Genomic DNA, 27,108 nt, shown 5'->3' on the forward strand with positions numbered 1-27,108 from the left:
ATCTTGCTAGTTATTCTTAATCTATGTCAGTTAAGGACTTGTTTCCATTAATTATGACTCTTCGTTGCACCAGAATGTGATTATATGGCACCTGTTAGGAAGTTTAGGACCTCCCCATACCTCTCCGCATCTCTTCCCCATGAAGAAGCGCCAACTACAACAACAACAACAAAAGAGGGGGGCGGCGCGGTGACGGCATGGGGAGTGGGCGTCCTCCTTCCGGCTCGGTTAGCCGCCATTGACCACGCGCTCCACGGGGTTACCACGAAGGGGCTCCCTGTCGGCCCCTCGTCAAGGGCGGAGCCGGTAACCCCCGCACCCAATGAGAAGCCATGGGCCGATGCCATCTGGGGCGGCGCTAACGAGCCGAGGGCGTGTCACTCCCCGCCGGATATACGCGGCCCCGCGCCGGACGTGACGTGAGATGCGCCCCGAGCTTGGAAGGACAAGACGCCACCCTCCCGAGCGCTGAGCGACCTCCCCGGCATCTCCACCAAAGTCGCGACCCACGAGCGCTGAGCGACCTCCCCGCATCTGCTGGACACCACCGTACGTGATTCTGTCCCTGAGCCAGGTGCACCTGAGCCATCGACTGCCGCTTTCCTTGCCATCAAATCCCGTGTGAGTCAGCGTTGTCCCGTTTATCTGTGGTCTGTCTAGGGTTAATATAAGGTTGTGTCTAAGTGCCCACCTTCCTATGTTTCCCTCTTGTCCCTGTAATCTAACCTTTTCCGCCTTAATATAACCTCCTCCGGAGGTCTTGAGAACTGAACCCCTGGTGTCGTATTGTGTGATTGTAACCCAGCCGGGTGTCTTCTCTTTCCTATTGAGCCAGCGTAGCGCGATTAGTTAACATTCGGGCACAATCGGGTAACTTGTACGGATACGGCGGCCATCCCGCTCGGCCCACCATACCATCAAAGTCGTATCTGTAACAATTGGTGTCGAGGAGTGAGATTGGACCCGGAGCGCGTTTACGCGCTCGAAATTATAACAGCGAAATTTGATTGTGTTTTACAAAAAAAAAAATAATAAAAACCCGAATTTTGAAAGTCGCGCTATGGCGGATCAAGACAGCTGGGGTCCGGTAGGGGAGAGTGAGGCAGGGTCGGTCCAGGACCAAATTGAGGGACGTGAGGAGAGCGAAGCAGCGAGGGTAGCAGACGCGCAAAATGGCGCCTCGCTGGTCACCGCGCCCGTGACCGTGGCAGCGCCCCTGGTGGATCCGAACCTTTTTATGTTGCAAATGAGGGCCCTTATGGAACGAATAGAGGGCCAACTGGGGGTAATGAGGGACGAAGCGAGGGCTCGGAGTGAGCAATTGGGGGTAATGAGGGACGAAGCGAGGGGTACTGGTGAGAAGGTAGACAAAAATTTTGAGGGGTTAGACAAGAAATTTGGGAAGTTAGACAATAATTTTGAGGAGTTAGACAAGAAATTTGGGAAGTTAGACAATAATTTTGAGGGGTTAGACAACGGGATAAAAGAAGTGAAAAATGGGTTAATGGGGGTAGAAAATAGAATGGCTGCCCAGGAGAATCAGATAGAGGGAGTGAAAAATGGGTTAGAGGGGTTAGAAAACAGGATGGAAGGCAAATTGAGGGACATGAGGGACCAAGCGGAAAGGGAAGTTAACCAAATGGGGCAGCAGATAGAGGGGGTCAGAATGGGGGTAGAAACCAAACTGGATGCTCACAGGGAGGAAATGGAGCAGATGAGGGTGGCATCTGGGCAGGAGATGCAAGTGATGGGAGAGGAGATCAGAAGAGGAGTGAGTGAGGAGGTCGGAGGAGTGCGCGAGGAGGTGAGGCACTGTAAGGAGCACATGGAGAAAGAGGTGAGAAAGGGGACTGTAAAGTTACAAGGGGGCATAGAGGACCTGACGCAGGAGGTGGAGCAGCTGACGGTGGGACAGACGGAGTTGGTGGAGCAGGTTCAAAGGAACACTGCGGTATTAGGAGGGTTGAAAGCGACACAAAACGACATAAAAAACGACTTGATAGCGACAAAGAGGGAATGTCAGATGGTACGTGAGGGACTGACAACGAGGTTGGACGAGGTGATAGAGGTAATGGAGACGAAGGACCGGCAGGTGAGGACGCACCTGGAAACGGTCAAGGTAGCCTTGGAGGACGAGCTTGAGGAGACGTACCGGGGAATAAAAGAGGTGAAGCACAAATTAGAAGAAGTGGAAGAAGGGGTGAGCGAAATTAAAAAGCGACGGAGAGAGGATAAGAAAGAGATAAAAGAGGAGGTAAAAGAATTGGTCCAGAGTCTGTGTTCGGATCGTGATGATGTGCTCATTAACCGGATGAGGGATTCGCAGGTGATGGAGGAGAAGCGAAGAGAAAGAGGACCCGGTGTAAGTGGTGACCAATATGGTCGTGCGTATGATGCGCCAGGGGATTTAATAAGCTTGGGGGTCGAGATGGACCCGGGTGTTCGTGAGAGGCCATTGGTGAAGTGTGCGACAGGTCTGGTGTGCGAAAAAGGAGGTGTGCAAGAAAGTCCGACTCTGGGGTGCATGAGGAAAGAGTGCGCTGTCAGAAGTAAGGAAGAGTGTCCACCTGTGGTGAGTGTTACAGAGGGTGTAACGGGAGAGTGTGCGCGAGGAAGGTGTGTGACGGACAGGTGCATGAGGACAGAGTGCGCTGTCAGAAGTAAGGAAGAGTGTCCACCTGTGGTGAGTGTTACAGAGGGTGTAACGGGAGAGTGTGCGCGAGAAAGGTGTGTGACGGACAGGTGCATGGGGAAAGAGTGTGCTGTCAAGAGTAAGGGTGAGTGCGTTGTCACGAGTGGAGGTGAAAGTAGTGAGAGTGACATGGAGCGTGAGTTAGTTGTGACAGGTGAGCGAGGATGTACACCTGGGATGGAAGGATGCACACCTGGAATGGTAGAGCGTGAGTGGGAATGCACGCTGGAGTTGGTGGTGAGGCACGTGGTTGGGTGTGCGAATGAGAGCACACCTGTGATTGTCACAGAGGAGGTGACAGAGGAGGGGGCGCGAAGCGGTGTTTTGGTGAGGTGTGCGACCAACGAATGTGTGCCAAAGTGTTCGGTGGTCAGGTGTGTGACCAAGGCTGTGAGTGGAATGGGTGTACCTGGGTGTGTAAGGAAAGGTACGAGGAGCATGGGCACGGCTGGATGTGTGAGCAAGGAACGGGCTGCGGGGTGTAAGCGTCCAGGTGAAGCATCGACGTTAGACGGGGTAGAGTTTAGAACGACTTTTAGCCGAAGCGGGCCCTCGGTGCGTGCCGGGCCTCGCTTTGAACGGCCGCGTCCAGGCTCCACTAGGCGGAGCTGGCAGCCCGATAGAAAGGGTCGTCATGGCGACCACGTTTTGTTGAGACGTGCCGGCAGGTCGAGATCGGGACATTGGATGGCTCCACGCCGAGGTGATGCGTGGGATCTCGGCCCGGGTAAGCCCCCGTCCCTGCCCCGAATGCCGGACGCATCCACCCGCTGGCACAAAACAACCAGCATCCATTGCTTGGCTTTACGAAGCCGGGCTTTGGACAGGGATTGGCGCACCGAGAGGTATTAGTGAGTCGACTGGGTGATGAGGTTAGTGTTTTGGACCCAAAATTAGAGAAAAACAAAATTTGATGATTGGCAAGGGATTGGCAGTAGTGATTGGCAGATGATGGGCAGTGATTGGCAAATTTTTAATTTGTTGAAATTTGACGTGCAAAATTGATAGTGAGAGACCCCCGATGTGGTGGGATGGCAAATCCACCATCCTTCCCATGTGGGGGGCAAAGGAGCAATAGATTATGGGGTGTATGGCAGTGAAAACTAGCCCGGGTGGGTTAGGATATTGTGTGTAGGGATCTAGAAGATGACATTAGGTAACGTTAAGATTAGTTAGTGACTGATACCTGTAGTGGGGACGCAGGTAGATTAGTATGGATGATAATGACGAGGGAGCGCAATAGTTTAAAGGGACGACTGGGAAGCGCAAGTTTCAGAAGGGAGTAGTTAGCTGAGATGATGCCGTGTTTGTGAGAATTGAACAGGTGTGATTGCACAGGTGTGCAACTGGACAGGTGTGTGGAGCAGTGTATGAGTAGTGAGTGTTGTGGATCAGCGCGAATGCGCTTGGGGAGAGAAGGGTGCCGGTGGCACCAGGTGTGAGAGCACAGGTGTGCAAGTACAGGTGTGTGGAGAAAGTTGGAGTAAGTGGTACGGAGTGGTGTGCATGGTGCGAAGGTGTGGATGGGGGAAGAGTGGACCCCTTTCACGAGCACCCGGGGCGGGTAGTGTAAGTGTTAGGTAGAGGGTGCAGGTAAATTGTGGTTGAATATTGGCATTTGTGGTGCGGTTGCAGAATGGTGTTGTGAATGGGTGCATTAGTGTTGTGGAAATGGCTGGGCGTGTAGCCTGTTAGTGTGTGTAGTTGGTTGGGCACTCCACCACTGTGAGGATGTCGGCCAGGTGAGGCCGCAGGTGGGCTCTGGGAGCCGGTAGAGTTGTGGATGGGGCCCGAGGATCCGGAGGATGGACCCGGGTAGCCCAGTGCCAGAGAGGGCACCGAGTGGGGAGAGTGCCAGAGGGCCTTCCCCAGGTAGTTAGGTTAGGGCAAGGAGCAGGTAAGCTCGGAGGCAACTGCAGTGGTGGAGGTGTGCAGGTGGGTAGACCCACTGGGAGAGGTACACGCCGCAGCCCAGAAATTGTGCGAGGGCACCGGGAGATGAATCGGGGGAGTGAGACCCCAAATTGAAGAGCACCACAGTTTGGCCAATGGGAATTGGTTTTTAGAACCCATAGTGTAAGAGGGCCAATGGTTTGGCCGGAGAGAGACCCCGGGTAGTGTAAAGTTGTTAAAGTCATTTAGGAGATAGTTAGGATTGATGAACCTGTCGCACCATACGCAGCCACTTGCCTGTGGTGATGATGATGACTCCACACCTGTGTTTTCTTTGTTTTGTTGCAGGAGATGAATCGCTGTGTGGATTTGTGAGACGCATCACGACGTGGATGAGACATTGGGGTGATTCCATCTCTCCCTCCCTAGGAGGGACTGATGATGAATTGGTGATGGCAAATTTTGATGTTGAGTTGAAAATGGCAAATTTTGATGAGAGTTGAAAATGGCAAATTTGATTGGTTAGGAGGGAGAGAAGACGAATTTGGTATATGGGAGGAACGGGGAAGACAGTAGGGATGTTTGTGGATTTGTAAAGTAGATGTTTATGGGTAGTGTTGTGTTTTGTTGATACAGTAAGGGGTAAGGGAGGGGCCATGTAGGTTACCTGGTGGGGGGGGCGTACGGTAGGAACGTACCTGTCTCACCTGGTTCCCATGTGCCCCCAGTGTGCATCACCTTGCATTGCGTGCACTTTTGCGCCCTTACCACCTTGCTCACTTGTCTTGTTTTTGTCTCCCACCTCCGAGGATCTGGCTTTGGGGTAGAGAGAGAGGAGAGAGAGGTGCTGGCTGCGCAGTTGTGGGCCTGCACTTTCGCTGTTCGCTGCCTGGATCGGTACACCATATGGACCGCAATGTTTGTGGCCACCCACAATGGACCGCAGTTCGTTTGCGGCCAAGCACCACCCGGGGATGGACCTATGGATCAACGTGGCACCTATGCCATACAGGTGAACCACTAATAGTTAACACCACCAAGTGCACCACAAGAAGAGCAAGAGACACCTGCAGGGTTAGGGGTTGTTGAAGTTATTTTTATTCCAATGAACAATGGTGACTGCACCGATTGGTGGTGGGGTGGTGCTGTTGATGCTCGGGAAGGGTGCTCTGCACGTTATTAAAGGCCGTCGGCCACAGAGCACTCGTGGGTTGGTGTATCGATGTTGGCAAGCGCGCTCTCTCTATGCATAACATCTGCATGTGTTCCTCCAAAAACAGGTCCTGGATCGTAGTGTAAATAGCAGCGTAGTCTTGTAAATAATGCTCCCTACCGGCTGTATGTTTAGTTTGAGAATTCTTTCCGGATTCGGTTATCCTGTGGGTGTGTTTCTGTGAGGAGAAGGGTGCAACGTCGCAGGGGGACATATTTACTCATTTGTGAATATCTGTAAAACTGTCGCACTCAGGGTAGAGTTAATAGTAGAGGGAACTACATTGCGTGCCACACTAAAGTAGGTAAAAATTTATCGGGTCGGGACGCCCCGAGGGTAGAGAAGGGTGCAATGTTGCGAATATGGAATTTGGCCTCCATATCCGCTTGTAAATATTCCCCTATTTTCTCCGATACTCCCCAACTCTCCCTTACCCCATTCCCTAGTCCCATTGTCTGTAAACAACACCCATTAGAGCCGATCTTCCCCTTCATCCCCCCATTAAATGTCGTGCCCAGGTCCCCCGCACCACACGTAGACAATTATAGGACATCTTGCTAGTTATTCTTAATCTATGTCAGTTAAGGACTTGTTTCCATTAATTATGACTCTTCGTTGCACCAGAATGTGATTATATGGCACCTGTTAGGAAGTTTAGGACCTCCCCATACCTCTCCGCATCTCTTCCCCATGAAGAAGCGCCAACTACAACAACAACAACAAAAGAGGGGGGCGGCGCGGTGACGGCATGGGGAGTGGGCGTCCTCCTTCCGGCTCGGTTAGCCGCCATTGACCACGCGCTCCACGGGGTTACCACGAAGGGGCTCCCTGTCGGCCCCTCGTCAAGGGCGGAGCCGGTAACCCCCGCACCCAATGAGAAGCCATGGGCCGATGCCATCTGGGGCGGCGCTAACGAGCCGAGGGCGTGTCACTCCCCGCCGGATATACGCGGCCCCGCGCCGGACGTGACGTGAGATGCGCCCCGAGCTTGGAAGGACAAGACGCCACCCTCCCGAGCGCTGAGCGACCTCCCCGGCATCTCCACCAAAGTCGCGACCCACGAGCGCTGAGCGACCTCCCCGCATCTGCTGGACACCACCGTACGTGATTCTGTCCCTGAGCCAGGTGCACCTGAGCCATCGACTGCCGCTTTCCTTGCCATCAAATCCCGTGTGAGTCAGCGTTGTCCCGTTTATCTGTGGTCTGTCTAGGGTTAATATAAGGTTGTGTCTAAGTGCCCACCTTCCTATGTTTCCCTCTTGTCCCTGTAATCTAACCTTTTCCGCCTTAATATAACCTCCTCCGGAGGTCTTGAGAACTGAACCCCTGGTGTCGTATTGTGTGATTGTAACCCAGCCGGGTGTCTTCTCTTTCCTATTGAGCCAGCGTAGCGCGATTAGTTAACATTCGGGCACAATCGGGTAACTTGTACGGATACGGCGGCCATCCCGCTCGGCCCACCATACCATCAAAGTCGTATCTGTAACAATATCATATCTTATATATCTCAGCTCGTATTGATGGGCGAGGGGTAGGATTTGGGTGTATTTATAACATTATATGTTGGGTCACCTGATCATGATAGGGTTATTTAGACTTTATCGTAATTGAGTGTGCTAAAGCACATTGTGTAGTATTTTGTTTGACCCGATGAATCTGCACTTCACCTGCTAGAAGCTGGGCTGCGATGGGCAGTTAGAGTCAGGGACATTCACGGACACGTGCGGAGTGTGTGGCGGTGGTGGCACCTCCTGCTTCCCTGTGCACGGGGCCTTCACTGACCTACATCTACCAAACGGTGGGAAGTAAACATCTAATCAGTGGCATCATCTTGCTATTCCGGAAATAATCCTTTTGACATTTACAATCATGGCTCTGTATCCTTTCCTCAAGGTTACAACCACGTCCTGGTCATCCCAGTTGGAGCGACAAATATCCAAGTGTCAGAGATGACGCCATCAAAAAATTTTCTTGGTGAGTCTTGGAGAATTGCTGTCATTTCTAATTCACATTGCTAATGCAGAATAAAATACAATATCTCATATTTCAGTGAATTGGATTAACCGGACAGTCTTTGAGATAAATGTATAGAGCTTTCCAACAACATTACCCAGAGGGCATTACGCAGATGGTAAAATAAGGAATTCGCTAGCATGTGGCAGTCACGAGTAAGGGCTATTTATGTGACAGATCCTATTGGTGGGCTTTCAAAATGGCTGATGTTGCCAAATGACTAGATGACCAAGGGCACAATATAATATTTAGTTGCTATTATTAACAAATTTCAAATATTCAACAAAGCTTTATTATGAGAATATGGAGAAGTCAAATAAATGATTTTGTGAAAAGGTTAAAAGTTCAAAGGTCAGCGTCACCTAAAATCGTCATACCAGCTCAATGATATCGTCATACCAGATAGTTACTGGAGCGAGTGCAGTGCAGAGTGCGATGAAGGTGATGGATGTCCACCATCACCTTCATGGAAATTTCAATTTACCATTTGAGTTTTGTCATCAAATTTTCAACAGAGTTTTATAATGATAATATGGAGAAGGCAAATTAATAATTTGGTTAAAAGTTCAAAAGTTCCAATGGTCATCGTCACCTAAAATCGTCAATTTTCATCCAAATATTTTTTTTTTGTGGAATACAAGATCGAGGCTCGTGTAAGAGCTAACACATTGAACATGAAAACATGCACAGACACATAAAACATGCAATGAAGGGAGCGGGAGACAAGATGGGGAGAGAGAGGGAAGCACACAAGTACAACATTTGAGAGCAGGGACATCGGGAGATCTGTGGGAGGTAGAGGGCTTGGGGGAAGGAAGCACGGGAAGGGGGGGAGGGGAGTGGGAGAAGTATAAAACACATGGACACTGCTAGGACTTCCAGGAAAGAAGTCGGAATTTCAGAAACGTGGATCTGGGGTGAATTAACAGGGGTAGAAAAGATCAAGGTTTTGGATGGGGAAAGATAAGAGATGGTGGTGAACAGCTGTTTTAAAGACCTGGAGGGTGGAGTGAGATTTAAGGGAGTGGGGGAGTTTGTTCCAGAGGTGGGGAAAAAGGGGAATGAAAGAGTGAAGGTGAGCAGAGAGTCTTGATTTTGGCAGTTTAACCATAAGAGGGTTGCTGGCGAATCTTTAAATCTTCATGTTTTCATCCAATTGACATGGGGGTCATCCAATTGACAATTTTCATCAAATTGACATGATATTTCAATTTACTATTTGAGTTTTGTCATCAAATTTTCAACAGAGCTTTATTATGATAATATGGAGAAGGTAAATTAAAAATTTGGTTAAAAGTTCAAAAGCTCAAAGGTCAGCGTCACATAAAATCGTCAATTTTCATGCAATTGACATGAAATTTCAATTTACCATTTGAGTTTTGTCATCAAATTTTTATCAGAGCTTTATTATGATAATATGGAGAAGGCAAATTAAAAATTTGGTTAAAAGTTCAAAAGTTCAAAGGTCAGCGTCACATAAAATCGTCAATTTTCATGCAATTTACCTGAAATTTTAAGAATTTGCATATTGGATCACTGAATTTGTGCAAGAATCAAAAGCTAGAAGCCGACTGCTTTTTTAGATCAAAAGGTCAAAGGTCAATGTTGCATAAAATCTCTACTTTTCACCTTTTTCATGATATCCCCTACATAAGTTATGACATCTAATAATATTCTCATGAAGCTTCTCTCAGCGGTATTGGATATCGCAGATTGCATACTCGGGGATCATCTCGTTAGAAATCACACAAGATGTGTGTTTGTAATAAATCTCTATCATTGGATCATATAACATGTTGCAATTGCACCGGTGCTTCTTCTCTAGCCATAAAGTCATTGCGTGGTGAGTACTACTTCAATGGTGGTTCGACGGTTGATTATGACCGAGTGCTACCAGGGGCGGGTACCATGTTGCGCTATGAGCGAGGATCGGACGATGGTGGAGTTTTAACACCAGAATCTGTGACCAGTACTGGTCCAACAACAGAGCCACTCGTGATTGAGGTAAGCATGTGGTTGCGCCTGCTTCAACGTCTTATTGTATCCACTTTGATTAATAAAGAACTTTTAACTTGATGTTATTTCCCATTACCATTTACCAAAATGCAAGGGTTCTCGGCCCTATAATTCATCTAAAGGCCAACTTCTGCACTGGAGACTGCGGGCTTATCTTTACGTCTGCTCTAGATTCTCACTCACGAAATGAATCGTGGCATCAAGTACGAGTACTACCTGCCACATGATAGGAAGATCACCAAATCAGGTGTCACATGGAGTTTTACTTCCTGGAGCGAGTGCAGTGCAGAGTGCGATGAAGGTGATGGATGTCCACCATTATGGGTTTTCACTTGCTATTGAATAAATTCACAAACAAGGGAGTGCAGTTGAGTAATCGGTGACCTCGTGTACTCATGCTTCGAAACAGACCTGACATTAATTTTTAACAACTGGCAGATTTCCTTCTTTTAGTTTTACCTTAAAAATTGGTCAATATTTAAAATCAGGATTTTTTTTCTTTCTAACTGCTCATGCCATTATGATGATATAAATAAGGAATATTTAATAACAGTTTTACATGAAATGATGATCATCATTATCATTATAAATGTAACTAACATACATTGCTTTCAGCTTTCAGAAAGTATTCACACCTCTTGACTTTTTCACATTTTGTTGATACAGCCTGATTTTAAAATGGATTAAATTGAGATTTTTTGTCACTGATCTACACATAATACCCCATAATGTCAAAGTGTAATTTAATTTTTATTTTAGAAATGTTTACAACATCATTCCAAATGAAAAGCTGAAATGTCTCGAGTCAATAAGTATTCAACCACTTTGCTAGGACATTCCAAATTGATCTCAGGTGCATCCAATTTACTTTGATCATCGTTGAGATGTCTCCACAACTTGATTGGAGTCCACCTGTAGCCAATTCAATTGCTTCCACATGTAGAACTCCAATATATAATTGTGAGGAGGAATAGATCCGGGGAAGGGTATAAAATAATTTATAGAGGGCTGAAATTTCCTAAGAGAACCGTGAGCTCCATCATTAGGATATAGAAAGAATATGAAACTACCCAGACTCCTCCTAGAGCTGGCTATCCGACGAAACCGAACGACCGGACAAGAAGGACCTTGGTCAGGGAGGTGACCAATAACCCAATGATCACTGACAGAACTACAGACAGAGTTCCTTGGCTGAGATGGGAGAACCTGCTGGAGGACAAGTCTCTGCAGCACTTCACAAATCGAGGCTTTATGGGAGAGTGGCCAGACAAAATGTACTTCTGAGAAAAAAGCACATGACGGCATGCCTGGAGTTTGCAAAAAGGCATGTGAAAGACTCTCAGAGCATGAGGCAAAATAATCTGTGGTTTGATGAGACGAACATTGAACTCTTTGGCCTGAATGCAAAGCGCTACTTCTGATGGAAACCTAGCACTGCTTATCACCCATCTAACACCACCCAAACCATGAAGCATGGTGGTGGCAGCATCATGCTATGGTGATGCTTTTCAGCGGCAGTGACTGGGTTACTTGTAAGGATAGAGGGAACAACGAACGAGCCAAATACAGGCAAATCTTTAAGGAGCACCTGCTTCAAAGTGCAAAACACCTTAGCCTGTGGGTTAAGATTTATGTTCCAACAGAACAATGACCGCAATCATACAGCCAACGCAACACTGGAATGGCTTCCAAACAAGAACATGAAAGTCCTTGAGTAACCCAACCAAAGACCAGACTTGAATCCCATTGAAAATCTGTGGAAAGACTTGAAGATTGCTGTTCACCAACACACCCCATCCAACTTGACAGAGCTTGAGCAAATCTGCAAGGAAGAATTGGGAGAAACTCACCAAATTCAGATGTGCAAAACTGATACAGACAAACTCAAGAAGAGTTGAAGCTGTAATCGCTGTCAAAGGCACTTCTACGAAGTATTGACTCAGGGGGTTGAATACTTGTGTCAATAAGATATTTCTGTATTTCATTTTCATTGAATTTGTAAAACTTTCTAAAAACATGTTTTCACTTTGTCATTATGGGGTATTTTGTGTGGATCGGAGACAAATAATTTTTTAAAATCCATTTAAAATTCAGGCTGTAACAACAAAATGTGAAAAAAAAGTCAAGGGGTGTTTATACGTTCTAAACTCTAAAGGCACTGTAGCCTTTATATTGCAGATATATATTGTCGCGTCGCCCAGCGATTAAGACCACTGGGTGACGAATGACCGATCGTTTTTACTCCCAAGGCGAACTCCCGAAATTGGCGGTTGGTCCGTCGTGCATGGGTGAAGGAAACAAAGCGCTCACCTGATCAGAAGCACACGGGTTTAATCCAAAACCCACAATGAATAAACAAACACAGCACATGAAAATGGCACAATAATTTAATGAAAATAAATCAAAGAGGTGAAAATGAAAGGTGAGGTAAAAACTAATATCTACTTTGAAGTACCTCACATACAGACTCAAACACAGACAAGGGGACGGATAATAAAATAAAATGTTTCCCTTTTTATCGGCCGGCACTCAGCTTTGGTCCAAAATGCTTGCAGGGGCTTGGTGGTAGTTGCAGCCGGTGTAGCCACTTGCGCGGGAAGAGCTCCAACAATGGCGCCAAAACCGCGCATCGAAAACGCCCAGGCGTGAGCAAGCAGCCAAGGCAGCCCTCTTTCACTTTCCACTGTCAAGTGCCACACGGACCCCAGCTCCTTGATGAGCCCAATTGTTGCACGCCTCTGTCAAGATGCTGCCGGTGCAGCGAAAGCTCCATGCTCCTTTCAAAGCACACCAAAATCACCAGCACAACAATGCAAAAAAGATGGCACCATTCCTCCTCCAGTACAAAACTGCAAGAGAGAGCAATTCCTCTTTCAACAGTCCTTTTTCCCTATAGCTTTCTCGCTCTGACGTCACACCGGCCAATTGCCAAGCCCCATCAAATCACCCCAAAACAACAATGACAAACTTTGGGGCATGGCCTGCTGACTTAGCTTGGCGTGAGCGTCATTAATGCGTGGCTTACTTGCCGCTCGGCAATGTTCGGGTAATGTCAGCGGTTCCGATGGTTGTTTAAATGTAGGGTTGTACGGCCAGCCTTGTTGTAGTTGTAAAAACGTAGGGAAAAGCCACAGGAGGCAATCACATACTGGGGGACATCTAACCTTAATCCCTAACTAGTTAACACAGCTTCACCCCTGTGTGAAGACACATAAACAAACTTAAGCCCCAGTTTCCCTACTTAAATACATTGAGATGTCTGTGACGCATCCACGGTCCATGCTATACCTATACGATCCTATCTTTTCTATTAGATTCCGTCATCTACCCCCACAAACGTAACAATATTCCTCGTGACATGCTCTCAACCTTATTAGATCACGGCTGTGATTGGCTGGATTATGTTGCCATGACAACCGTCTTAGTAACTCGGTTAGTGAAAGCGATATTTCAAAAACCGTTGAACATTTAGCTTTCATATTGCAGATATCTATTCCTCATGACATTATCTTAATCTGGTTAGATAACAGCTGTGATTGGCTGAATTATGGTGCCATGGCAACCATCTCCGGTAGCTTGGCTTGTGCATGCCATATTTCAAAAACCGTTGAAGATTTAGCTTTCATATTACATAGATCTGACCTAGAGTATCAGCTCTTTGTTGTAATTCATAAAATGCTTGTTTATTTAATTAATTGTGTACATAATTAACCCACCCCTCCCCATCCCACAACTACACATTTTCCAGTGCCGTATATTAACAGAGTCTGGCCAGCCTTTGATCTGCTCAACTACCGCCGTGATTGGTCGAGCCCGCGTCACGTGGTTTACAGGCGCCATTTTGCATACCACCTCAGCCGAGCAGCTTTCCCGCTGCCCCTATTCCGTGCCATTGCTTCGTATTGTTGCATGTTCCATTTGAGTAATATTTCAATAAAATCAACCAATATGGTGTGCTGTGCCGCTTGGGGATGTTCTGTTAGACCAGGACAAGGTCGTATAATGCACAGATTTCCTCGAGACAAGGAACGAAGTGCTATTTGGGCGGTTAAAATACGCCGAGTTGGATGGAATCCATCACCTTACTCATATTTATGTTCGGCAAGTGAAATCGCTTAATATATATTGGTTTCAAATCAAAAGTGACATGACACGTGTGTATTAGGTCTCTGGTGAGCTTAACATTTATTTAGTCAACCATATATATATATATATTATACATATTCCCTGTAACATTTTTCGTGTACATATGCAGTGTATAGGGTGTGTGTGTGTGTGTGTATATATATATATATATATATATATATATATATATATATATATATATATATATATATATATATATATATATATATATATAAGGGATTATGTATAATAACTGAAAATCAGGTATTATACATAATCCCTTATTATACATATACCCTGTAACGTGCACTGTTTATATATGCTTATATATCAGGAAATACTTGTTTATGACGCAATATTTGTCACTGTTTGTGTCAGTTTCCTGAGTAAAGTGTTCTTTGAAAACGTAAAACGAAAGTATAACAACTTTGAAAACGAAAGTATAACAACATTTGTGAACCTAAGCTAATGAATAAAATAATAGACATTGTACTTTCGTAGCATTATGGGAATATTGTATGTTACGTTTCCAGATAATAGATGAAAACTAGTATACAAGCTCCATTTTATCAAATTACAATTTCATGCCAAGAGAAATAAAATTTATCAGTCTGCTGTATGCAGCTGACAATAAATCGTGTGCCGCGACAGGCAAACAATTCGTGTGGATAAATGACGCCGCTTGCAGATTTTATTATTCCAATAACAAACAACACGTCACTTTAACTTGAATTAGTTGTTCCTCATTAAATCTGCGACCAAACAGTGATAACATCGATTCCCTCGTCACAGAACTACAGGATTGCCACATAGTCAGGTTCACTATGTCAATAAATTATATTTCGTTCAAAATCATGGTAGATTAGCAAACCTATACATTTTTGGAAAGGTTATAGCATAAGGAAACTAAAAATCAATGTTTACATTTGGAGAGATACCTGTATGGCGGCCATTTTGGATTTTCAAAATGGCCACTGTAAAATACATATTTTGTTCTATTTCTGCCTCTAATTACCCTAAAAACTTTTAAAAATATACTAAACCTATATTTTCAGGGACAAGGAATCCAATGAAAGTATCAAATTAGTGCTATGGGGAATGGTAAGACACAAATCAAAGGTTTTGAATTGCAAAATACTGTCTTTATATTCGCGACAAGTTGCATAATCAAATACATGTTATCATTTTGTACAGGCAGTTAATAACATCAAAATGTGTCACAATAATTCATATCACCAAACATACACAGGCAGTCAGCAAAATCATATATACACATGCAGTCAGTATAACTTCACATCTACACGGGCAGTCAATGACAAAATATACACAGGCAGTCAATGGCATCAAACATACACGATTACAGAATATGCCATTTAGAGTTCGTCATCACTGTCCTGTGTGTCGTATCCGACAATATAGTCCGCATCGTTTTCACAGTCCGTTCCACACAAGCAAAGGTCGGTCAAATTGATTGGCAAATCGAATTGGTCGAATGGTCGATCGAATCGAATTCGATGAATCAAATCGAATCGATCGAATTGGTCGAATGGTCGATCGAAGCGATTGGTCGAATGGAATAGGTCGATTGGTCGAATTGGTCGAATTGGTCGAATCAAATTGGTCGGAATTGGCAAATGTAAACATTGATTTTCAGATTTTCCATGTAATAACGTTTCCAAAAATGTATAGGTTTGCTAATCTACCATGATTTTGAACGAAAAAACATAGTGAACCTGACTAACAGCTGACATACATACATCTCGCAGTGCCAGCGCGTGAAGTTAGGTATGCAACATGGCGCCAGTATTTCAGTTGGCCAGTCTCTCAATATACACGGCACTGACATTTTCTATTCTCTCCCTCCTTCCTTCCATTCTCGCTCATCTGTGCCTTTTCTGTGTTCAAACAAGTTGTGTGCGAGCAGTCACTGTTAATCTCACGTGCAGGTTTTCAGACACGGCACGTGTACTGCACAGAAGGAAATGACGTGAGGCCAAACGTGTACTGCATCAACCAACCCAAACCAACCACTAACCGCACCTGCAACATCGAGCCCTGCCCTGCGATCCTCAGGCAAGAGCTTAAATCAACTTTTCAGACTTTTTTGTCCAACTTTACTGTCTTTCCAAGGTTGTGTGCAGGTTACAAAAAATAGAATAACTTGGGAACTATTTTATAACGTTGAAGTATATATTTGAGGATAAGAATGTGAATCAATACCCACTTTATAGATCTGTATATGTTATCTTTGACAAAAAAATTCAAACCATGCTAGTTAATATACATTGTACGTTCCTTATTGCTATTGTACGTCTTCTCACTACCTGCTGCTAAATATGATTCTGCCCCAGTAACTTGATAACTCAGAGGTAGAGCTTTCACCAAGTTAGTGAAGCAACCAAATTTTTTTCCTGGCCATGGATGTGGCCAGTCGATCACAGAAATGGCCACTCTATGAACAAAACAGAAATTTTTCGCTAAACAAATTTATTTCATTTTTTTCAATCTGCCGACCTCGGAAGGATGACAGGTTGAGTCAACCCCCCTGGCATTAATTCAGCGATCGACTGGGATTCGAGCCCAGGATCCTAGGGTATCCCAAGCTGGCACCCTAACCGCTAAGCCAACACCAGGCTCTGTATATACATATAAACCATATATATAAACCATATATATATGTATATATATCTGGCTCTTTCTTCTGGCTCTTTCTCTCCATTTGCCAATTTCACCCGATTCCTTGTGCTCCTGATGCTCTGAACGTCCTCCATAAGCAATGTATGCTTGTGAATGAACATGTTTACATAAAAACTATTTTACATTTTGATTATTATCAGCTGTGATATCATTGAAGTACTCGAGCATGTTGAAATGACTTTTTTGACGAGTGCATTCAAGTGAAAAAAATGCTATTTTTTTTTTAAATTTATAGGTTGGGATTCAGGTACAAACCTGAGCTGAGATATAAAAACTCTGGGACGCAAAATGACTACAGGTAATGAAAGAAGCATACTATGCAGCCATGCTTCTCACAATGATTAGAAGCATACGTTGCAGAAACGCTTCTCGCATGATGGGAAATAAGGTTGATCTTTCCCCTCTGGTGAGCTATAAATGCACTTCTGTTTCTGTAGGAAAGGGATGTGGCTCGTATACAATGGCTTTGGCATGCCCTGCTTGCATTTGTGGGAAAAGAATGACAGGAGATGGTGGTGAAAGCTTCTTGTATTGTGGCCACGGCTGCTTCAGCTTCGAGTAACCGTAACACCTGTTGTGTAATAACACTTTCATTTCATGATCTTAATCTCTGTGATTGAAAGTAAAGCCTGGCTTAGAACAGCAATGGCATTTTTTGTTTTCTTGATGTTAGAATGTCATGGATAAGCTTGTGCATATGACACATGCTGGACAAGGACATTATCTAGTTATCTAGTTCCGTTAAGTAGTGTCTGACATTCATGATCAGACTTCTCCAAACATCCATATCCGGCATTTCTTCCCCAAGTTCTGCCAAAGACAGCTCGGTGGCAGCCTTTACCCGAGCCCCTCCACCCAGCCCTTTACCCGAGCCCCTCCACCCAGCACGTATGCAAGGTTTGCACCTTGTTCTTCTTTTTCATTGATTCTTTGTTGACCCAGCGTGGTTGATCTTTCTAGATAGCGTAGAGGAAGGCACAATATTGCTTAATGTACATCATATCCCTCCGGGTTAAAGGTCAAGGTCAAATAACGGTCTGCAAAAAATAAAGCGTTTTTTTTGTCATCGCTCAATTTTGCAAATGCGGAATTTCAAAGACCGCTTGGCCTTCCAAGATGTTTTTGCATCATAATAGCGTACTTGCACTGACGTTGTGCACCTGATATTTGATACATATCCTAGACCTGCTTTTTCGGATTGTGACCTAATTAAAACAAAAGCACCTTTTTGGTTATGACTAACTTCCCTGAAAATGTATGCTGCTCTTCTTCTGCTCCAATCGGCTCATCTGATCATGTGCTTGTTAAAGTGGACAACTCTCTGACCATTCTCAGAGAGCCTCCTCAGCACCGACGAGTCTAGCATTTCACTCAGGCCAACTGCCACGGTCTCTCGTCTTCAGTTGTCATACCCTTCCTCCCGTCCATGGGACACGGAATCTTGTGGTGAGGCTGTTGCCCAGGAACAACTTGACTTCGTCTCCTGGAAAGCAAATCCAACGGAAGGAAATCTCATTTCCTTTCACAAAGCACAAAACAAGTGTGTGTCCACCCTCAGGAGAGCCAGGAAACAATATCTCTCCATTCTCAAGACCGAACTCTCAAACCTGTCTCCCTCTTCCAAATCCTGGTGGCATCTGGTCAAATCTGTCTCTGGTGTTTGTTCCCCCTCCATCCCCTCCCTTACCTCAAACGACTACACAGCTGACTCCGCACGTGAAAAAGCTGAATGCCTCAACTCTGTGTTTGCCTATATATCTTGTGCCCCAAACCCACCCCTCTCTGTACCCACGGTACCCAGTCGTACCCAGCTGCTCCTGGACTCTGTGTCATTTCCTCCTGACAAGGTGGAAAAGTTTCTGTCATCCCTCGACTCTGATTCTGCAACTGGACCTGACAGCATCAGCCCACGGGTCCTAAAATCCTGTTCTTCCGCTCCTTCACTCCCTCTCTCTGTTCTCTTCACCCTCTCTTTTGCTCAAGGTCATCTGCCATCTGCTTGTAAATCAGCCAACATCACCGCTTTACACAAAAAAGGTGCAAAAACAGACCCTAGCAACTACAGACCAATCAGCCTTCTCCCAATTATCAGCAAAGTCATGGAATCCATCATTGCTTCAGATATGAAATCTTTTCTCTTCTCCAATGGCTTGATCTCTGATCATCAATTTGGTTTCAGACCAGGTCACTCTACTCTGGACATGCTGCTTCTGCTTTCTCAACAATGGATGGAGGTCCCCAACGCCAAACAGGAAATTAGAGCTGTCTCCCTTGACATATCTCGTGCCTTCGATACGGTCTGGCACCCCGCTCTGCTCACCAAACTCTCCTCCTTTGGTATCCATGGAAATCTCCACGCATGGCTGGCGGACTTCCTCTCTAGTCATAGTCAACGTGTGACCCTGAATGGGTTTCTCTCATATCCTCTTCCTGTTCAGGCTGGAGTTCCCCAAGTCAGTGTTCTGGGCCCTGTGCTTTTTGTGGTCTTCATCAATGATCTCTCTGACTCTCTTGAAAATCCTCTCTATCTCTTTGCTGATGACCCCACTCTCTGCCGCTCCATTCCTCATCCCTCAGACCGGCAGTCTGCAGCCTCCTCACTCTCTGCAGACCTGGAAAAGATCACAGACTGGGCAAACAAGTGGAACATGTCTTTCATTCCTGACAAATCTCACACTCTTACGATTTCTCTCAGAAAAGACCGACTGGACAACCCTCCCATCCACTTTCGGAATAATCCTCTCCAAGAAGTTCTGTCACTCAAGCTTTTGGGTCTCACTATCTGCCATGATCTTTCCTGGGAAAACCACATTTCAAATCTGGCCTCCAAAGCCAGTCGCCGACTGGGCATCCTCCGTCGTGCGAAGTCCTTCCTTGGCACACCTGAGCTCCTCACCACATACAAGGCTTTCATCCGCAGCTCAATGGAATAAGGCTCTCCCCTCTGGGCTGGTGCTCCTGCCTCACACCTAGCTGGCTTCACGCTGTTGAAACCAAAGCGTTCAGAATCATTGGAATCTCCCGCGATGAAGTTAACTCCGAGGCCCTTTCACTCACTCACAGCAGGCAGGTTGGTGGTCTTTCCGTCTTCTACCGACTCCTCTCCAGCCTTGCTTCCCCAGCTCTCTCTGGGCTCTGTCCCCCAAATATTCCTAAAGGTCGCACAAGATCTGCCTGCACCCTCTAATGGTTAAACTGCCAAAATCAAGACTCTCTGCTCACCTTCACTCCTCTTTTCTTCCGCCTCTGGAACAAACTCCCTCACTCTCTTCAATCCCACTCCTCCCTCCCGGTCTTTAAAACACCTGTTCACCATCATCTCTTATCTTCCCCCATCCAAATCCTTGATCTTTTCTACCCCCGCTAATGTCACCCCAAATCCACTTTTTTGAAATACCAACTTCTTTCCTGGAAGTCCTTGGTGTCCTTGTGTTTTATATCCCCCCCCCCCCCTCCTTCCCACGCCTCCTCCTCCCCAGGCCCTCTCCCTCCCACACATCTCCCGATGTCCCTGCTCTCAAATGTTGTGTTTGTGTGCTTCCTCTTCTCTCCCCATCTTGTCTACCGCTCCCTCTTTTGATATATTTTGTTTGTCTGTTTGATTTGTTTGTGTGATAAATGTTAGCTCTTTCACGAGCCTCGATTCTGTATACAAAAAAAAAGAAAAGAAAAAAAACATAAGCTGAATAATTTCCCTCCGATATTCATTATGTTGAGTTTTATGGATAGATTGTAGATGGGGAAACTTTTTCTTAATTTACACTCTATCCCTAAATGTTGAAGTTCAAGGTCATATGGTGTTCCGACAAACAAATATGGCCATCATTGGATCACAGGCCAAGGGTAAGGCATGATCCACCTCAGATTTGCGATTTGACCTTTAGTTCCTCTTCCTCTTCTGAAACCTGCTTGCTCAACAGGCATTTCACGTGTAATTAATTATCCTATTCTCTGTTGAATGATCTTTAATAATATCTTGCCAGCATGTGGAATCAAGGCAACCGTTCGATTGGCTAGTTGAACACTCTCTTGCATCACCTTTCTTTTGCAATGGTATGTAGACTGACTGCTTCAACCTTTGAGGCCAAACAATCCTGCTCCACATCCGTGTACAAATAGATGCTAAAATTGATTGCCTCCTCCCTAACTACGTTGGAGTACTATTGGAATTTCTTCGGCCCCTGGAGCTTTTCCAGTTGCCAGCTCTTCCGAGGCTCTACATAAGTCACATCACGATTGTTTTTTGCACACATTCTTTCTTTGAAGGTTGCCATCATATTGCTATCTTGTTGCATAGAGTTTCAGTATATAGGACTTCCTTCTGTCTTCCACCTGTTTCTTCTCTCAGATATTTTCCTGTTCTACTCTTCAGGATCCCAATCCAAGACCTAAACCATCCTGTGATCTCTGATCTTTTAAAAAAGATCTCTTGTTATTCCCGCTCTGTTGTCACTTTCTATCTCGATGCTTGCCTCTAAAATGCTTTTGTCTTTCCGAGCTTGTCATTGGAAGTCTGCATTTAGCTGCTTAATGTCCTCATTTGGATTTAATCTCTATCCTTCTGTCTGCAACATGTATTGCCTCATCTGACAGCCATTTAGCCTTCTTTCTGCTTGCTTTTTGGCCTATTTAACCTCTTAGCACAATTCCTCTGTCATTCTGTCAACCAAATCCTGCTCCATAAAACATATTTTCCTTTAAATATTTATTGGGTATTGTTTAGATATATTTTCAAAGTCGTATCTGGTCGGAGTGTTTGAATTTTTTTTCACCTTTCTCAGTTTTTGACTTGTAGTTTTGCCACAAGGCGTTCATGATCTGTCCCACAGTCCGTCGGCACCCTGGCAGAGTGTTGGAAGATTACACAGCACTTCTCCATCTTCGATTGATTGGAATGTAGTCAGTCTGATTTATATGTTGCCCATCAGGTCAAGTCCATGTGTACACTTGGGTTGTTTGAACAATGTTTGCAATTACGAGCTCATTCTCCACAAACAACCCCAGCATTCACTCCGCTGGATCATTTTGAATACGAAGTCCGTGCTTTGCTGCAATCCCTGGTGCTCCTGCTTCTCCAATTTTGGCATTCCATTCTCAGATAATAATTAAAACATCTCCTTTTGGCACCTGTTCCTGCAACTTTCCATAAAACTCCTCCATATTTTCTTCATCTGCTGTAGAAGTTGGAGCAGGTATCTGAATGATGGTGGTGTTCCTATAATTAATATTAACCTATAATTGACTGGGTTGTATCCCAGTATTGACTCTGCCATCTACTTATTACCAAATCACTGCCACTCCATTTCTTTTACAGGTTTCAAGTAGATGCTTTTTAAAAATAAAAACACACAGGCCAACTCGAAGTTAGAAAACGTTTTCTGTAGAGAAGTGCTTTCTTACAAGTATACGAATCCACGTCGCAATGTTTTCTTTGAATGAAGCGTAGAGTTGTGAAAACGCTGCATGACATTTCACATTGCACTTGCTTTCATTCTATCATGGATCATTCTACCTGCACAGTGTGGCCAGCAAGAGGTGCTGCAATGCGATATGGATTTGTGGTGTCCTATCCACCATTCGACTCGATACTGTGAATGCGGATGGGGTTGTGCACCCAACATACATTCACGTGAAAAAGTAAGTACACCCCATGTAAAGTTTTGACTTTTTCAACATATTTCAACATACAGCTATTTGATCTTCATTTCAACAATATTGATAGACAAAGGCGATATAATATAACAAATATCATGAAACATTTACATTTTGTAGTCCATTGTATAATTTAAATAAACATAAATGCAAATTTCGCATGTGGAAAAAGTAAGTACACCCTTACATTTATCACTACTTCAAATACCTAAAATTAGAATCAGGTGTACCAGCTCAGGTGCAAATGATTAGAACATCGTTGGAGAGGATCTTGGAGGTACCTGTCTTATTTAAACCTCAGACATTTAGTTTGGTTTGCTCTTTGTTGTTGAAGTGTGCGGCGTCACCATGCCTCGATCAAAAGAGCTCTCTGAGGCCTTCAGAAAGAAGGTTATAGATGCCTACGAGTCTGGGGGAAGGGATTTAAAAAGATCTCCAAACAATTTGAAATCAATCATTCGACTGTCCGGAAGATCATCTACAAGTGGAGAAGATTCCAAACAACTGCCAACTTGTTCAGGCCAGGCCACCCCATCAAGTTCAGCCCGAGAGCAGACCGCAAGATGCTGAATGAAGTCTCTAAGAACCCCAGAATGTCATCACGGGACCTACAGGTAGCTCTTGCCACTGTTGATGTCAAAGTGCACGAGTCTACCATTAGAAAGAGGCTGCAGAAATTTGATCTACATGGGAGGTGTGCCAGAAGGAAACCTTTGCTGTCCAGAAAGAACATCAGGGAAAGACTAAAGTTTGCCAATGAACACCTAGGCAAAGACCAGCACTTCTGGAACAATGTGCTCTGGACAGATGAGTCAGAGGTAGAGCTATTTGGCCACAGTACCAGAAGACATGTTTGGCAAAAACCAAAGACAGCATTTGACCAAAAGAACCTGATACCAACTGTGAAGCATGGTGGTGGAAATATTATGGTTTGGGGCAGCTTTGCTGCATCAGGGCCTGGGCAGCTCACCATCATATAATCCACTATGAATTTTTCATTGTACCAGAAGGTGCTTGAGGATAATGTGAGGCCATCTGTCAGAGAGTTGAAGCTCAATTGAAGGTGGACCCTTGCAACATGATAATGACCCTAAACATACCAGTAAATCCACCAAGGAATGGCTGAAAAGAAAGAAATGGAGGGTTCTGGAATGGCCAAGTCAAAGCCCCGATCTAAATCCCATCGAGATGTTGTGGGGGGATTTGAAACGAGCTGTGCATGCAAGAAACCCCTCAAACATCGCACAGCTGAAAGAATTCTGCATGGAGGAGTGGGCAAAAATTTCTCCCAGTCGATGTCAGAGACTGGTAGACAGTTATAAGAAACGCCTACTTGAAGTTGTTTCTGCCAAAGGGGCAATTACCCAGGGGGCCAAGGGGGTTTTCCAGACATGGGCTGTTGTAAAAGGTTGTGCCCCAGAAATCATATCTACACATGCCTAGGAACACAACCTAGGTCAACAACCTCGCCAACAAGCTGCTGGAAATGTAGTATCACCCTATATGTGATCTAACTCAAATACCACTCTAGGTGCGTTTTTTGGTTATCAGCAGCAGTGGCTTTTTCTGCTCTATATCAAAGAAATATCAGATATTAATGACTCAAACAAGCTACATATGTAAATTTACTGCTATTATGATTTCCCCATACAGGATCAAGGTGCACAGCTGACAGAGTTTTGCTGTATGGCTGATTTTTATGAATGATTTAATATTTACTCATTTTCAGTCTCTATGATGATGTTGATCTCTATGATGTTGCATTTGAAAGATTAGTCGAACAGCTTGAGACATCACTCTTCCAAAATAAGTGTGGCTTTTTTATGAAAAATCTTCGGGATCAGTATCGGGCAATTCTTCGAGAGCTAGATGTCAAAACTGCAGACTCGTATCAATCAATAACTTTGAAGTGGAAATTGCAACAATGGTTTGGCAAGCGCATTTCAATTATCAACCAAAGCACTGGCGCTGGCTTTATCTGTGCTTCCTCCATACCACTAGGAGATGCTCTAGAAAAACTGAGGTTGTTAGAGGCCAAGAATCAGATTGATGAAAAACAGCAAATAATGCATTGTGCAGCTAAAATTCTGAGAGCTGATATTAAGCAGTGCAAAAAAGAACAAAAATCAGAGCAGTTTACTGAAATTTCTTTTGCAGCTGCTGAAAGAATTGTTCCACAAACTTTATTTGATTTCACAACCATGCTGCTCTCTGACAAAGCAGGGAAAAAGCACCAAGAGTCTGGATCCCATATTTCAGATTCATCATTACTTCATCCGGCAATTAGGGAGAAAGCACTTGTAATATCGCAGCAACTTATGCAACATGTAGCAGCAGTGCCAACTCCTTTGAGTGTAGCTACAGCTTACTATGTGTATAACCAGACACGTAGCAAGTCACTGATCACTCTGAACAATAGACTTGGCCTAGGAATCAATTATGACACGTTGCAGTGCCAACTGACAACAAAAACCATCAACATCATGCAACAGGTTGAGGAGAATGGGGTGTTTGTCCCAGAAGCTATGGTGCATAATCATGCAAGTTTACATGTTTATGCAATGGACAACCTGGATTGGAAGAAAAACACATTAGAAGGTGGGACTTTCAATGCCACCACAGCCATTATAATTGAGAATCCTGTCATGAGTAGTACCCTCATCACTCATCCTGACAATATTAGTCTTCCTACTTCATCGTTAAGCAGGAAAAAGACCCTTTCAGGTGTTTCTGAAACAAATATCCCTAACTGTCACATTTCAGCCAGTGACAGAAGGAATTCTAGATCACTTTGCAACATTGATGATGTTAACAGTTTGGAAACTGCATCTGATGAGACAGCCGAAGAAATGCTGCTCTTCTGGAGACTTGGAAGACAAGTGAAAACTTCACAACTGCTGCATGTGCCATATGAAGGGGATCCTGATCTCCCTGGTTTTTCAGCATTCTGTGCACAGTTACTCCCACACCACAAGGCCAGCCGGATTGCATACCTCCCACTCATACCTGCTTCACCAACGGATCCTGCTGTGCTAAAGGAAGAGATGACACGGCTTGTACAAACATCACATGCACTTGGAGATACATGGACTGTCATCACTGGAGACCAGGCCACATATGAACTTGCAGTGGCCATCAGGGACAAACACAAAGATGTACCACACGAGAAACGCAAGACAGCAGTAGTTGTTGATGCTATGTATGCTGTTCGGCAGTGGTCCTTCCTCAAAGATGAGACATTTGGGGCCATTGCCAGGCGATACTTAAACAACCTTATGGCAGACCTTCCTGAAGGCGCAGGCATTGTCCACTTTTGCTGTGACCGTTACAGTCCTGTTAGTTTGAAGGTTTCAGAACAGCAACATAGGTATGGCAAATCACGACCCCCAAAACTCTTTGAAGTCAGTGAACAGTACACGGCTCCTAATCCCCAGGAGTTCTTTCCTGTGTCTACAAACAAAGCACAACTCCTTAACTTTTTGTGTGAGCTGTGGAGTCAAAAGGAGCTACAAGAACCATCCTTGGGTTCAACCCGTCTGTATTTAGGTGGGGGCTTCAAGGAAGAAACTAAGAGTGTGCTTGTGTCAAATGGTTCAGTCTCTGATGTTCCTGAGCTTCAGTCTACTCAACAAGAGGGGGATACCAGGGTAATTCTTCACACAATGTACAGTGCCAAGAATGAAGGGGTAGAGAGAGTTATCATCTATGCCAATGATACTGATATCATTGTTTCAAGTGTGTACTATGCTGCAACTCTGTTGAAGGATCTGCCTGAACTGTGGATTCGAACTACCCAGTCAAACTATTTGCCTGTGCATGAAATTGCAGCTATATTGGGCCCTGCACAAAGTAGGGCACTTCCATTTATTCACAGTCTGAGTGGACGTGATACTACTAGCTTCCCATACTTCACAGGCAAGAAAGTATGGCATGAAAGTATGAAAGTATGAAAGTATGGTGATATACAACATATTCAAATATTGAAATACATTATTCACAAATACAGTCCAGGTAATGGTGAGCATGCCTTATGTTGGAATAAAAGAGTTATTCAGTAATTTACCATGTATCTGTTATTTACAAGTGTATATTTGCTTTGTGCCCATGCAAAATTAGAGTCACATATTACTGAAAAAATGACATTTACACATGAAAGATGCGCAACATTTGTGTGCCTCTTACAAATTTCCAGCAGCTTGTTGGCAAGGTTGTTGACCTAGATTGTGTTCCTAGGCACATGTAGATATGATTTCTGGGGCACAACCTTTTACAACAGCCCATGTCTGCTTTCCGAAAATTTTGGGGTTTGGCTCCCTGGGTAAATACCACATATTAGAGTCAAGGGTGTACTTACTTTTTCCACATGCGAAATTTGCATTTATGTTTATTTAAATTATACAATGGACTATAAAATGTAAATGTTTCATGATATTTGTTATATTATATCACCTTTATCTATGAATATTGTTGAAATGAAGATCAAATAGCTGTATGTTGAAATATGTTGAAAAAGTCAAAACTTTACATGGGGTGTACTTACTTTTTCACGTGACTGTATTCTCTGCTTCTATTTAAGGCCAAAATTAGAAATGTTCACACATTACCAAAGCTGCTTCACCCTGGCATTGCTGGAATGTTTGTCCATGTTGGTCCTTCTGGCTCTTCTCTCTTTCTCTCTCTCTCTCCTTTTCTCTTTTTCTCTCTCTTTTCCCTCTACTTTGCTCTCTTTTTCTCTATGTCGTTGCTCTATCTCTGTATATCTCTACATAGACATGCAGAGATCTCTTTCTCGCTATGCCAACATCCT

The 27,108-nt window shown here is 44.6% G+C and overlaps 1 protein-coding gene across 10 annotated transcripts in view; it reads left to right on the forward strand.

Annotated features, from left to right (window-relative positions):
- LOC137436727 (papilin) overlaps nt 1-27,108 on the forward strand; it is a 285,438-nt gene that overhangs the window by 49,418 nt on the left and 208,912 nt on the right. For 8 of the 10 annotated variants that reach the window (XM_068130760.2, XM_068130765.2, XM_068130766.2 and 5 more), the window contains exons 7-12: nt 7,473-7,596; nt 7,692-7,772; nt 9,637-9,815; nt 9,999-10,128; nt 15,899-16,025; nt 16,885-16,947. In XM_068130760.2, the coding sequence (XP_067986861.2) occupies nt 7,473-7,596; nt 7,692-7,772; nt 9,637-9,815; nt 9,999-10,128; nt 15,899-16,025; nt 16,885-16,947 (704 nt within the window). The remainder of the gene's footprint in view (nt 1-7,472; nt 7,597-7,691; nt 7,773-9,636; nt 9,816-9,998; nt 10,129-15,898; nt 16,026-16,884; nt 16,948-27,108) is intronic. The other 2 variants (XM_068130762.2, XM_078786728.1) reach the window with 1 other exon arrangement.

The sequence above is a fragment of the Myxine glutinosa genome, chromosome 11 (assembly GCF_964187855.1).
Source record: "Myxine glutinosa chromosome 11, kmMyxGlut1.1, whole genome shotgun sequence".
Lineage (NCBI taxonomy): Eukaryota > Metazoa > Chordata > Myxini > Myxiniformes > Myxinidae > Myxine > Myxine glutinosa.